The sequence below is a fragment of the Mastacembelus armatus genome, chromosome 7, assembly GCF_900324485.2.
Source record: "Mastacembelus armatus chromosome 7, fMasArm1.2, whole genome shotgun sequence".
Taxonomy (NCBI): Eukaryota; Metazoa; Chordata; class Actinopteri; order Synbranchiformes; family Mastacembelidae; genus Mastacembelus; species Mastacembelus armatus.
Genome location: NC_046639.1, coordinates 25,382,389 through 25,396,531, shown reverse-complemented (window position 1 = coordinate 25,396,531; position 14,143 = coordinate 25,382,389). Strand labels below are relative to the sequence as shown.

The window sequence follows — 14,143 nt, the reverse complement described above, 5'->3', positions numbered from 1 at the left end:
TTTAGTTTAAGTGGAGATAAAATACCAAATTACTATTATTCTTCATTAACAGAAAAATTTCAGTTTTATGTTTACAGTGCAGGAAAACAACCATGTTCAGGTGAGAATATGAGGTCAAAATGACACTATATGACTGCATTACCCATAACCACCCAGTATTCAATTAGTCATATAAGTCTGTACATTTCAATTAATATCTTTTATCAGATCATAGATTCTGTTTAAAATGATTGAAATTAATTTAATTTTTTTCATTTTAAAGTTTTATTTAATTTTTAATTTAAATGTTATTATGTTTAATGTTTTCTTCCTCTTGTAGCTTCTTGTTTACGATCATGTTTCTATAAACAAATGTTTGTTGATCAGTTTTTTTGAAATTTCTAGATAAAGCGGCGATGACGTCTGACGCCGTTCGCGTCATCATTCTGCGACGCACATGTCGAGGTAAAAGTGCAAGCTGCCATTTTTTTTTTTTTTAGCAGAAATCTTCTCGGTTAGTTAGACATTAGTTAGTTAGGAGGCGAACTGGGAGTTTCGCTGTCGTGTTTTAGCAGGTTGGTTCAGTCGCTCGGCATTTGGGAACGAACAGCTCCGTTTGTTGGAGCTCGGGTTGAAGCGCAGGCCCCAGCGGATTGCTGCTTAGCTCGGCGGGCTAACATTAGCCGTGGCTGTAAACAAACTACAGGCGGTGGAGAAACAGCTGCTCCTCTTCAGAGGATACTCGAGCTGGATAAAAGCCCCTAACGTCGGGAGGTTTGATGACAGTTTCTCCAAACTAGCTGGGAGCTTGTGCAGCGGGGTCGGGCTCAGTCGGCTCACGGGGGAAACGCGCACGAACACCGGCATGTCGTCCTTCTCCGAGTCGGCCCTGGAGAAGAAGCTGTCGGAGCTGAGCAGCTCGCAGCAGAGCGTCCAGACTCTGTCCCTGTGGATCATCCACCACCGCAAACACTCGGGACTCATCGTCAAAGTGTGGCACAGGGAGCTGAAGAAAGGTGGGAGCGATGTTTCACAATAATCCTCAGTGCTCGTTGATGTTACACTGACTTACTCAATGTTTGCATGTCTGCTAGTCCACACGTGAAAGTGTAACAGACTGAAAGTGATTGAAAAAAAGATGTTTAGTCAAATGAACATGAAAACGTGTTTTCAAACCTGCCCAGTGTTTATCAGAGTGAGAGGAAACGTCATAACGTCGCATGTAGATGTGAAAAGCTGTGAATACCTGCAGGGTAATTAAAGCTGCAACAATCAGTAGGTAGTAGTAGTAGTAGTATTAGGTAGTATGTGTAGTAGTAGTAGTATTAGGTAGTAGGTAATTAGAGGATTATTAGTGAGTCAACAGAAAAGTGTTTTTAATTAGACGTTTTCTCTTTTCAGACATTTGAAAGGTGATTTAATCTGGAGATGAGCTTCAGTTTGTTGTAGGACAAATAACTTGGAAAATGAGTTTAGCAAATCACATTCAGCACATTTAAAGTAACAATAAACCCTGTTTATGTAGAACCTTTCAAAACAAAGTGCAAAACATTTTAGATGGTTGAACCAGCATTAAGACATAAGATCAAATGAATCAAACAGGTGAGACGTGTGTGCTCTAGGCATCGGCCCATTCTCGGTTTGAAGGTGCACCGCGGTTTGGAAGAGTCACGGTTTCAAACCACGGAAAGTGGCAGCTAGAGGAGGCAGTATGGCTGATATGATATCCCGTCTACTGGAGCACCACCCAGGGGCGGTTCTAGACCCTTTTTAGGGGGGTTTAGCCCCCCGGTCTGTCATTTCAGCCCCCCTAAAACTATCAATTTATTGAAAGTATGATTTTTACTTTTTAAAATGCTTCGTCAATGACTGACCGCATTCATATTGTAACTACAGCATGTAATGAGCAGAGGTTATGTTAGTTCTTCACATATGCCATTGTTTGCATTTATATCTGTACTGTCAACATTCTGCAATACACAACCACAACACTAAGTCGTGTTATCAGCAACAATAGTGAGGACTAAGCCCCCCTAAGGACGAAATCCTAGAACCGCCCCTGCCACCACCCATTTGCTAAATTCAAGATAAAGCTTTCTTGATATAAACATTTGTAATAATCTAATCATCTAAGACAGTTAGGGTGTTTAACTCGGTTTAAATAAATCCTATTTGGCTTGTTACCGAGGCAGAAAACAAACCAGTTGCCTCCCTCACGGTACTTCACAGAGCGAGCAAGAGCAAACTAAAGTACTACGTTTCTGCAATTTAGTATAATAATTAAATGTAGTTGGAATCACATGTATACTTTTAAGTCGTGTACATCTGTTCAAAATCAGAAGAATTCAATTATTTATTTTAATGATTTAACCTGACACGTTACTGTTCCAAAATGTTCTATATGTTTCTTTAAAATAAAATAGTGTTCAGTGGAAAAAAGTTTTTTTCCCCCCAGACATTTAAAAATAACATCTTTTAGAGCCGTGATCATGATACTGTGATATTTTTGCTTAAGGTTATCACACCATCAGAATCTCATACCGTTATCTCATGACGTTTTAAAAAGATACGTTTTGAGAAGTGATTTAAAAGGTGGCAGGGACTCTGCAAGTCTCAGATCTCACAAGTATGAAGTCTCAGGCTCTGGGACTTGGATTGCAGAAGTCCAGTCACCTTTAGTTCTGAGCTGGGTCTCGGATAACATCAGAGACCAGTGCTCGGGGTCGTAGGTGAGGAGCCTGTAACTATGAGCTAAACAATGAATTGCTTTAAAGATAATTATTAAAATCAGTTTTAAAACTACCGGGTGAAAAGAGGCTCATCATTAGGAGGAAGCTATTGTCTTCATATTCGTGTTTTGTATTTGCTGAAGGTGAAAGATTTTTTATTTATTTATTTTAGCTGATCCCAGATGACAATGTGTTCTAATAATCAAACTTCTAATCATCAAAAATCATCTCCCATGGGGGAAATTCAGTTATAAATTTGTATAAAGCAATATATAAAAAAATCTTTTTTTTTTCTTCTCTATTTTTCCAGTACAAAAATAATATTTTATTTTCACTTCCCTTTATTGTATAAAGGGAAATGTATAAAGGCAGTGTTGGAAAAAACAGAAGAAAATAGACCATTATTCTGAAAACTGACAGAATTTTGTTTTCTCTTTTAATTCTATTTGAATGGCTCAACAAATGTGTGAGAGGCATCAATCCAAACACAAATCTGACCCTCTACTATGACTCTAATAACAAGACATACTGGGAGATGTGGTAAATTAGTTGCTAAAGTAAAGCAAACCACCATCTTAAAGAAAAATACACACAATCGAACAGTAAATGAGACTTCTATTCTAAATTATTTGAATTTATTAAACATTAGAGATTGAAAATTGTCTGTAAAAATTAATTGTACTTGTGCTTGAAATCTAAAATGCAAATTTTTTTTTTTTTTTATGTGTCCTCCAGCTAAAAGCAACAGGAAGCTGACGTTCCTGTATCTGGCCAACGATGTCATCCAGAACAGCAAGAAGAAAGGACCAGAGTTCACCAAAGACTTCGAGTCTGTCCTGGTCGACGCCTGCTCTCATGTTGCCAGGTATTACTGTGAGCAGTTTACTCTTAGACAGCCACAAATAACCATCTGTGTAAGAAGTGTGTGTGTGTTAATAGATGGATTTTGGAGAAATAGTATCTTAATGTAGTGATTTGTAGAAGTTTGTATTTGTACACATTTTTAACAAAGCACACTAGAGGTGATAATATTTTAAAGGTAGAATTCACCCCAAAATAAAATGATCTCTTTAACCCATCCAAGTAGGGCTGGGCGATATGGCCTTAAAAAAAAATCCCAGATTGTTTTACAAAAACATCTGTTTTAAGGTTTCAGTCGATCTCCTTCCTCCTCCTCCCCCTGCGGGTGTGTTTGTGCTCTCTTATTCATTTCATAGGGCGCAACATCTCTCCCACTCGGCAGCATGTTTGAGGTGCTGCAGTAAATTGATTGTAATCTTACCTTTGCTAGCGACAGACTTCAAACACTTTACACTGGGGTGTTGTTTGTTCTGTGTCTGACGCTGCAAAATGTTCTCTCTAATATGGCAAACGCGCGGGGAGAGGGGCTGAGCCCAGAGGGGAACGTCAGCAGATGTTAAAGAGAAAACCAATTTTCATTCAAACAACTCGGATGTAAACTTCATTTGAGTTAATCGATTTATCGTCCAGCCTTACATCCAAAAAGTTTGTTGGATCACCAAACACAAACCATATGCCAAATTTATTTAGCTCCAACTTATGTGGAAACATTGAAAGCTTGTTAAATATTTGATCCTACACTGTAAAAAGATCATTCCCTTTGTACTGAACACAGTTTCTCTGCCTCCCTGCAGTGACGCCGATGAGAGCTGTAAAAAGCACATGGAGAGGCTGCTGAACATCTGGAAGGAGAGGAGCCTCTATAGAGGTGACTTCATTCAGCAGCTGAAACTGGCCATAGAAGACTCCAACAGCCCCAAGCCTTCAGGTGAGACGGCTGTTACATAATCCCTGCTACACCCATTAGGTCATCAATTTGATGTTGATCTGATACTAGTGGTGCAACGGATCACAAAACTCACGGTTTTTGAGTCATGGATCTGAGCTTTTTTCAGATCAGGAAAAAAGGGGAGACAAATGTAATTTGCTTTCAGTTTATTACAGGAACAGTACAGCAGGAACTTTTGGTTTTAACAAAAATAGCCTCTAGAACAGGGGTCACCAACCCTGCTGGTTTTCCAACGATCTCTGCCCTTCCAGTTTCTGATTGGCTGAACACACCTGATTCAGGTAATCAGCAGTGTGTAGGGCAGGGATATCAAGAAGTAACCAGCTAAATAAATAAAAATTGAAAATAAAATATTCAATACTTAGTTGTTAAAGTGCAACATGTGAAAACAGACCAATCCTTATAATGACCAGTTATTCTCTGTGTAACTAATTATTTAAAAAGCAATATAGAATAAATATAATAAACTGTCTTTTTCTCTGCGACCATTAAAAATTTAGGATTAATCAGTTCAAAAAAAATTATTAATCCGTGGGTCACCTGTGATCTGTTGCACACCTGTCTGACACCAAGTGAAACCATAGCCAGGATCACTGATGGATACTTGTTTGAGCAGCATATATTTAATGTGTAGGAGAGATTTTGAGAGTTAAATGCACAGAATGACAAACATTAGCACGTTTACTGTTAATTACTTGATCACATTCATAATTGAAACACAAGCCAGATCTGAGATATTTAGATTTTTATTGTGAGGTAATTGCTGCGTATGTAAACACAACAGCAACATAAAGATGCATTTACCCAGAATGTGATCTATTATCCTATTGATGATGGTATTGATACTCAAAGAAAGACTTGCTATCAGTGGTACCTCTGGTATTTGTATCTCGCAAATCCTAGAAACATCTGAACAGTGACCTAAGCACTATTTTCCTAGTTTCACCACTGCCTCTGACAAAACAGCAGAATTTAAGGGGTTTTTTTGTATAATTTCTAACACAAAGGCTATAAAAACAAGACAGTTTCATAAAATCACTGTTTTGTGATGCTGTTACCTCAGCCATAGTGTATTTATTGTAGGGTTAAATGCATAATTCAACTGTTTTTCTGATCTGTGGTCTCTAAACTCTTAACACTGCAGAGGAGAAGAAGGCAGTGAAACGGAGCTATCAGAAGATCCAGGAAGATGAAGAGGATGATGATGATGACTACAGGAGCCACAACTCTCCTCACACCACCGATAACTCTGCAACTCATCTGGTAGGAGACCAACATTTCACCTGAATGTTGCTGTTATTCCTCCTTTCTCCCACTGCTCTCTTCAACCTTTATTTTCACATCTAATTTTTTTCACTTTGTTACATGATACCTGACACACACACACGCTTTTCTGAATTTCAACTCTGGGATTAATGAAGTTGATCTTATCCTATTATTCAGACAGAGGAGCTGGTGAAAGCCCTGCAGGACTTGGAGAATGCTGCATCAGGCGACGCTGCTGTTCGTCAGAAGATTGCATCGCTACCGCAGGAAGTCCAGGATGTTTCCCTGCTGGAGAAGATCACTGGTAAGACATATGAAGGAAATGTACATTCAAAAAACAGGGCTGGCCAACTCTAGTCCTCAAGGGCCACTGCTGTGTTTGTTTTCCAACTATCCCTGACTTACCCACTGATGGTTACCTGGACCAGGTGTGTTCAGCCAATTAGAAGCTAGAAGAGCAGGGATAGTTGTAAAACAAGCAGGACAGTGGCCCTTGAGGACTGGAGTTGTCCTCTGGAGTTGTCCAGTCCTGGTTAAGAACATTAACTAAAACAATGCGTACAGTGCTGTAAGTTAAATGTAAACAATGGCTATTAAAGGATAAGGCTGGTTAATTTCTATATTAACAGTATTTTTCAAAACTCGCCATATAAAGATTAACTTGTCTTTTCTTGTTTTTTCCTGAGTCTATGACTCAAGCTAATGACAGTTAATTGATTTTTGTCTTTATATGAGGACTTGAAAATACTGTTAATATGGACAATGATGTGTTATGAGCAGCTTGTCCTGTACATGTTAAAATGTACACAGTGGCCGTATTGCCTTAATCATGATAATCTGTCTGTATAGAACCTTTAAAAACACGGTTATAGTGTGAAAAATACAGCGATGAATCAAAGAAATAATGTTAAAACACAAACATTTCACAGTAAAAGCAAATTAAATGAATGCACAGAGATTAAAAGGTCTTGCAGATAAAAATAATTCTGTGACTAACAATCCACTTTAACCCCCTCTAGACAAAGAGGCAGCAGACAAGCTGTCAAAGACGGTGGATGAAGCCTGTCTGCTGCTGGCAGAGTACAATGGCCGACTGGCTGCAGAGCTGGAGGATCGGAGGCAGCTGGCACGTATGTTGACAGAATACATCAGCAGCCAGAAGGAGGCGCTCATGGAGCGAGAGAAGAAACTAGAGGCAAGGCACCTTCCACACAAACATAACAGCAGTACAACATTATACAAACAATAGGGCACTTTGCACTGATGTAGGTGTCCTCCAAATGTAGTCGTTTAAACATTAGCATTTGTTTCTCTCACAGATGACACGTCAGTACTTCCTCCTCACTACAGCAATTAGCACTGCAGCATTAGCATGTAGCACAATTTAAATTAAATTAAAGATGAAAATGTAATAGGTAACTATGGTGAATGAGAAGTTAGTAACATATTCATAGTATTGACAATAATTATGTCTTACAGCTAAGATTCACATTGTTTGTTTTACACAATACCAGTTTAACTCAGTTTGAAGAGAAAATGTACTAAAACATCACATTCATAAACTGTACTTGTAGTTTGACAGTCTTCCTCTGCAAATAACCATTAGCACTGACATGCTTCTACATTACTTTGAGCACAACATCAGAATTGAAAGCTCAACCAAGTAAAGCCCAAGTTGTAATGTGCATAAATGATCATTTAAGCTGCATGCTGAAGCACAAATGTGCTTTTAACATGCCAGAAAGCTCTAGTTACAAAACGATCTGGAGGAATTCTGTGCTGTGCTTTGTTAATAAGCTCATACGTACCTGTACTGCCTTCTTGATCTGCAGGAATATAAGCAGAAACTGGCGAGGGTCACACAGGTGAGGAAAGAGCTCAAGTCCCACATCCAGAGCCTCCCTGACCTCTCCCTCCTGCCCAACGTCACCGGGGGCCTGGCTCCTCTGCCCTCAGCTGGAGACCTTTTCTCCACCGACTGAGAGGTCTTCGTGCGCCCCTCCACCACCCAAACTCAGCCCCATGTTTGATTCACAGCCCGAGGACACACGTGGTCAAACCTCTTCGAGCAGAGTAGCTGGCCCACCTGCGAAGTCCAAACCTGCGAGACAAGAGGGATAAAGGGACATTAAAAGGAGGTTTGGTGAAATCAAACTGCTCTGCAGAGGAGAACAGAAACTCTGTCATCTTGGATTTTCTTCCCGTACTCACTCGATCGTCAAGGATTCCAGTCCACCAGCTTTGGAACGAGTTTGTTTCCCTTTTGTTTTTTAAATGTTAGCGATTTAGGAGGAGGGCTGGGATGACGAAGCAAAGCTTGACACAAAGATGTTGGCTGTCAGGGTGTGTCAATCAAAGTGTCTTTACGTGAGGTATATTTTTGATTCAGCGAGCAAAGGTGGGTTGTTCGCTCTCACAATTCTCAGAGGTTGTGACTACACTGTGATGAGGATATAGCATTCTTTAGTTTTATTTTTTGGCTTTCATTTGGTAGCCTTTTATTGACACGTATAGTCAGAAAAGTTTTGACGTGTTTGTACAATTAGAGAAAATATCCAATTGGGTTCAGTGCATGTGGCTTTTTAGTTTCATGGTTGAGACCTATCAGAGTGTTCTCGTTAGAGTAACACTTGGAACAGGATTTGTGGGACAATGTAATCCAGACAGTTTAAAGTTAATAGACAAGCTTTGGTTTTTATGTCCCATTTGCAAAAGCTTTTGTCATTTAGAGACTAAAAACTGTGGTAATTCAAAGTACGTGTGTGTCTTCACGTTTTAATTTGAACACATGCTTGAAATATGTTAAAGCTAAGTTCATTAAGTACCAGGCAAGGTTTGAGTTTTACAAAACAAATCCTGGACGGTTGAAGAAACAATTCAGAGTTTGCTTTCTAAGAAACTTCCTGGCTTTACTAGTATGAAAATATCTTAAAGGGGAAATGGTGAGAAAAACTACAGAAAAGTATTAAAGATCATTGAGCTTTAGTTTGTGTTGGGCAATATTGGAAATAATCAACTAGATTAGAACACGAACAGTTTCTCTCTGCCCCCCCCCTGTAATGTGGACTAGAAATGTCATCCTTAGCTTCATTTGTGCATATTTAAGAAAACTGTGTACAAGGAGTCACAGTAGTAAAGTCCCAATGCAATAAAAAATGATGAAGGCTAATTGTTACAACGTGCTGGACCCTCACTATTATTTTACAACAGCAGATTCACCTCTGCAGTTTTTTACAAAATATGTTAAATTACATTAGACGTCCTTTAATTTAGATATTAAAGGCCTCGGAACATTTGAGTTACTCCCAGTGTAAATTTGGTACAGCAGAACGATATACATCACTTGTTTAACTCATATTTGAGTTTCAGTTGTCTGTATACAGAAAGAAATGTTTTTTTTGATAAGATGTTTACCAAAACATTTCTCATTTCGTTAAAGCTTTCAGAATCACATTATTGCTCCTGCTACTGGTGAGGGATGTGTTTTATAACATTAAGGATTTCAGTGCTGATGCAACAGAGCTGAGTGACCAATGCTGTTGCAGACCCCTTTCTGTAAACTCTGGCATCTCTTCATACAGCAGGTAAAACACCAGCTTCAGAGAGGAGGTGCAGCCGTTACCATTACTCACAGAGGGGGGTCTGAAACAGACATCTGATCCCTATCGGTAACATCAAAACCATTAGAAGTTATGCAATTTTTACCAGGTATTTGATTAAAATCTAATTAAATTGTTAAAGTTAATTTGTTTAAGTGTTCAATCCAACAACCCAGTAAGGGTTTCAGCTACATTTTGACCCAGGTATGCTTCATTGTAGATATTAGAGCTTTTCTTACCTGTTTGCTCTGTGTTTCTCTCTGCAGAATCATACTACCACGACTCCACCACTAAGGGGTAGTGTTTTTCTGTAATGAAAGTAGATGCCAATAAACTGGAGCCATTTGAAAAAATACTGTGTTTTTTGCATTAATCATTATAAGACGTTCATAGAAAATTCAGCCACAACAAACACCTGCACTGTGTAGCTGTGTCAGTGTAAAGAGCTTTGTTATATGTCATAAAATTAAATCATATGTATATAACAACTTGATCATTGTAACTTTAGTAAATGTGTTGTGAACATTACAGTATTAGGACGTACAACTTCAGCAGGTGGAGGTGGGGCAGACTCCAACGACATGAGCTCCTCCCATCCCCTTCAGGAGCAGTCTTGGTGGGTGGAGGCCACATTGCAGATAACTGGGGATGAAGATTGACAAACAAGAATACAACATTCATATAATCGTGTTGGCACCTCATTAAGCAGATCAAGACAGTTCAGTTCAACACTGAACAACCGTCAGGGGTCCTGAACCTGACCTGAAGTAAAGGTATCAAAGCACATCCAGCTTAATACTCCTTCTCATTAAGAAAGTCATGACAGAGACTGAGAAACCTTCCAGATGACACTGCACATCTGCTGCGTGGAAAAGATAAACCACCATATAAACTACAGGAAGCTTTAGCTGTGGAACCGTCACACCGTGGGGTGATGACGCACAAAACGGGGCCTACATGACGACAGGGTCATCAGAAGGAAGAGCTACCTGTGTCCTCATCACTAAAGTCAGTCTGAAATATGCAGTGAGCAACATCTGGATAAGTCAGAGTTGTTTTGGAAACAAAGTGCTTCAGACAAAAAGTTCAAACTGAATGGTGGGACCATACTCAAGACCATATCATACTCAAAATCCTGATATCCTGTCTAAACCTGCAGCAGTGGCACAGGAACAGGGCAAAACTGATTCCATTAAGCATAGAACATTTTGTTCTATCGTTTTTAATTAATGAATTAAAATGTAACGCACATTAACATTACTGATTTGCCTTTTGTATTTACTTCTTTTCACTTTAAAAATCCACAAAATGTGTCAACTTGCCAGGTATTAGCACACTTTTACATAGAAATGTAAAATTTACAATCAGGTGCTGGGATTCCTGAACTTTCTATATTGACCTTAGGTGATTCAGATCAATATATTGATGAGCAGCTATAAGAAACATCACCACATCTCTACATCCTTCATTGTAATCCACTATGGTGAAAGACTAATGAAACAAAGTGCAAACGTTTCAAAGAACATGCTGTTTGGAACGTTGCCTGTGAAAAGGTTCTGTGATGTCATAATGATCCGGACCAGAATCCTGACTTGGACCTTTGGGGACAGAATTCTCTCAAAGCACCACAGACACTGACCTGCAGCAAAGATGAGCGAGACCAGCTCGGTGTATAATGAGCTCCGCCAGGAGAAACAGCTTTGTGACGCGCTGATCCGAGTGGACAACGTTGAATTTCACGTGCACAAGCTCATCATGTGTAACTGCAGCCCGTACTTCAGGTGAGCTGATTATTGAGTAGTTCAACATGAAACAGAGAAGCAGCTTGCTGAAAAATGTTATACGGAGCAAGAGAAAATCTGAATTCAATAATGAAAAAAAGAACAGACTAACATAAATTATTAACATGAAACATTTCAGAGGATACCAGTGTTTGCACTAAAGGTGCAATCCCTTGTTTTGTCTCTCTCCTGGCCCACAGAGCTCTCTTCACCCACTGGGCAACCCCAGACAGCGGGGTGTTCGACATTCCTGATGTGTCAGCCGACATGATGAAGATCATCATTGAGTATGCCTACACTGGCATTGTTTCAGTGAGACAAGAGATTATTCAAGAACTTTTTATAGTAGCTGATCGGTTCAATGTAACGGGCATCAACAAAGTCTGCAGTGACCTCCTGGAGGAGCAGATGACCCCACAGAACTGCATCGGTATCTGGAGGTTCATGAACGTCTACTACTACCCTGAACTGAAGCACAAGGCCTTTCTTTTCACACTGAACCACTTTGAGACAGTCGCTGCCACATCACAGGAGTTCCTGCTTCTCTCCGCGCAGGAGCTCGCTCAAATCATTGAGAGCAACCAACTCAATGTAAAGAAAGAGGAGAGAGTCTTTGAAGCCATCATGCGCTGGATCAACTACACACCCGAGGAACGCAGAGGATGTCTCTCTCTGCTCTTGTCCAAGGTAACTGGGGGTGAACAACTACTGAACGGCCTCTACATGAATGCTGTTATGATGAACACATGACCAGGGAAGGAGTCAAACTGCTATTAAACTCTGTGTCACTTTTAAGAACAGGTGATTTCAAGTCAAGGGCAGATGTAAAAGAGCTCAAAGTAAAATAGGACATCTGAGAGCTCTGTATTATATGTCCTTATCATCCAACTGCAATAAGGACTTCATGAATATCTTAACAAGAAACTTAAGAAAGGGACTTAAGAAAGTCATGACAAGGACCAAAAAAATCTTTCAGATGACACTGCCCATCTGCTGTGTGGAAGAGGCAGAAACCCAGATTGTCCACACTGGACTCATTTATGTCTTTATGTCTCTATGCAGGTCCGCCTGGCTGTGATGTGTCCAGAATACCTCATGGACATAGTGAATGGCAATGGAGTGGTGAAGGAGAATGAAGATTGTCATACAATTCTCCTCAAGGCACTGGACATCATGCTTGAGGCCAGAACAAAGTCGTTCTCCAACAATTTTTTGTGGTGTCCCTTGGCCTGTCCACGTCTGCCCTCAGCCATCCTCTTGGCAATTGGAGGCTGGAGTGGCGGCAGTCCCACCAATGCCATCGAAGCATACGATGTCCGTGCAGGCTGCTGGGTCAGCGTACCTAATGATGATGCGGTTCCCCGGGCCTATCACGGCACTGCTTTCTTCAATGGATCAGTTTATAGTATTGGTGGCTTTGATAGTGGGCAACAGTTCAGTGCTGTGCACAGGTTTGACCTGGCCACACAAACCTGGCACGAGGTGGCGCCCATGCATTCCAAACGCTGCTATGTCAGCGTGACTGTGATGGATGGATACATATACGCCCTAGGAGGTTATGATGGACATGATCGACTGGACACTGCAGAGCGCTATCGGCCTAGCACCAATCAATGGACTTTAATTGCATCCATGCATCAGCAGAGGAGTGATGCCAGTTGCGCAACTCTCCGTGGCAAGGTGGGTGGTGCTAAAGCTGAGAATAACCAACACGGCTTTATCTTAGGCCACAGAAGTAGCACATTTCCTGTATGACTAACGTGCCTACAGAAAGACATCCAGCTGAACGAAAACATTTCCACTTTGAAGGCAAAGAACAAAACATATTGCCAAGTTCAGAAAAACATATGCCAAAGCAGCATTAATCTTTTAGCAACACATGATGCAATACTGCCCCCTTCCTCCTCTCAACTATAACTGCATAGTTTGCTTCCCAAATATGTGAAAATAATTCAAACACACAAACTTTCAATACTTCAGTGGAAGTCTTCACAAGATACCAAATCTCTATGATTTTTTTTTCTTCCAGGTGTACATTTGTGGTGGCTTCAATGGGTTTGAGTGCCTGTCAACGGTTGAATGTTACAACCCAGAGACCGACCAGTGGACAATGATCACCTCCATGAGCACCAGGCGCAGTGGCATTGGGGTCATCGCCTATGCAGGCCACATCTTTGCAGTAAGCACATTGAAACTGCTCACAAATAACACAGAAACACTTTCATATAGAAGAGTTTTTTAAAATCAGGTCAGGATTGTGCACCTCTGATTGGCTGGAACTCTAAAAATGTTTTCTACTTTTGACCCTAAATACTACATAACTTTTTAAACTCACTACAGATGCATACAATGAGACACAAAGAGAGAAACACTAACAGCCCTGTCTTCACATGTCACCTATACAGGTTGGCGGTTTCAATGGCACCACCCGTCTGCACACTGCTGAGGCCTACAATGCTGACACCAACTCCTGGTATGATGTGCCCTCTATGCTGAGACCCCGCAGCAACTTTGGCATCGAAGTGATCGATGACCACATTTTTGTGGTCGGGGGCTTCAACGGCTTCACCACCACCCTTGACGCTGAGTGCTTCAGTATCGAAGCTGGGGAGTGGTCTGATGTCTGTGACATGGTGGTCTCCCGCAGCGCCCTCAGCTGCTGTGTGATCTATGGAATCGACGACATGGCTGAATTCTCAGCCCCTCGCTGCTCCCTTCAATTCTCCAGTGAGGAGGAGGAGGAGGAGGAGGAGGAGGAGGAGGAGGAATTAAATTGATGAAGATCCATCTGACTATGTGCTGCATTGTTCTATAAATAAATATCTATGTATAAAAGTACAGCGGCGGTATTGTTGCTCCAGTGAAAATATTTTTACTTTGTATAACAATTTCTTGCAAGAACACTTACAAGCACCCATGACCTTTGACCTCCCTGTTGAAGGTGAAAGGAAAAACTGAAGCACTTGGAGAAGAATCAAA

At 40.6% G+C, this 14,143-nt stretch overlaps 2 protein-coding genes across 2 annotated transcripts; both read left to right on the top strand.

Annotated features, from left to right (window-relative positions):
• The first annotated feature begins 433 nt into the window (after positions 1-433).
• rprd1b (regulation of nuclear pre-mRNA domain containing 1B) lies at positions 434-9,736 on the top strand. The gene is made up of 7 exons (XM_026333418.1): positions 434-995; positions 3,444-3,573; positions 4,364-4,497; positions 5,663-5,781; positions 5,962-6,088; positions 6,804-6,979; positions 7,617-9,736. Exons 1-7 carry the CDS (start codon positions 845-847, stop codon positions 7,764-7,766), a joined length of 987 nt encoding a protein of 328 aa, XP_026189203.1. The 5' UTR covers positions 434-844; the 3' UTR covers positions 7,767-9,736.
• Positions 9,737-11,123: 1,387 nt separating this feature from the next.
• Positions 11,124-13,941, top strand: LOC113145225 (kelch-like protein 10). Its single transcript, XM_026331673.2, has 5 exons — positions 11,124-11,164; positions 11,365-11,851; positions 12,227-12,844; positions 13,194-13,343; positions 13,570-13,941. The coding sequence occupies exons 1-5, from the start codon at positions 11,139-11,141 to the stop codon at positions 13,939-13,941; spliced, it is 1,653 nt and encodes a 550-aa protein (XP_026187458.2). The 5' UTR covers positions 11,124-11,138.
• The last annotated feature ends 202 nt before the right edge of the window (positions 13,942-14,143 follow it).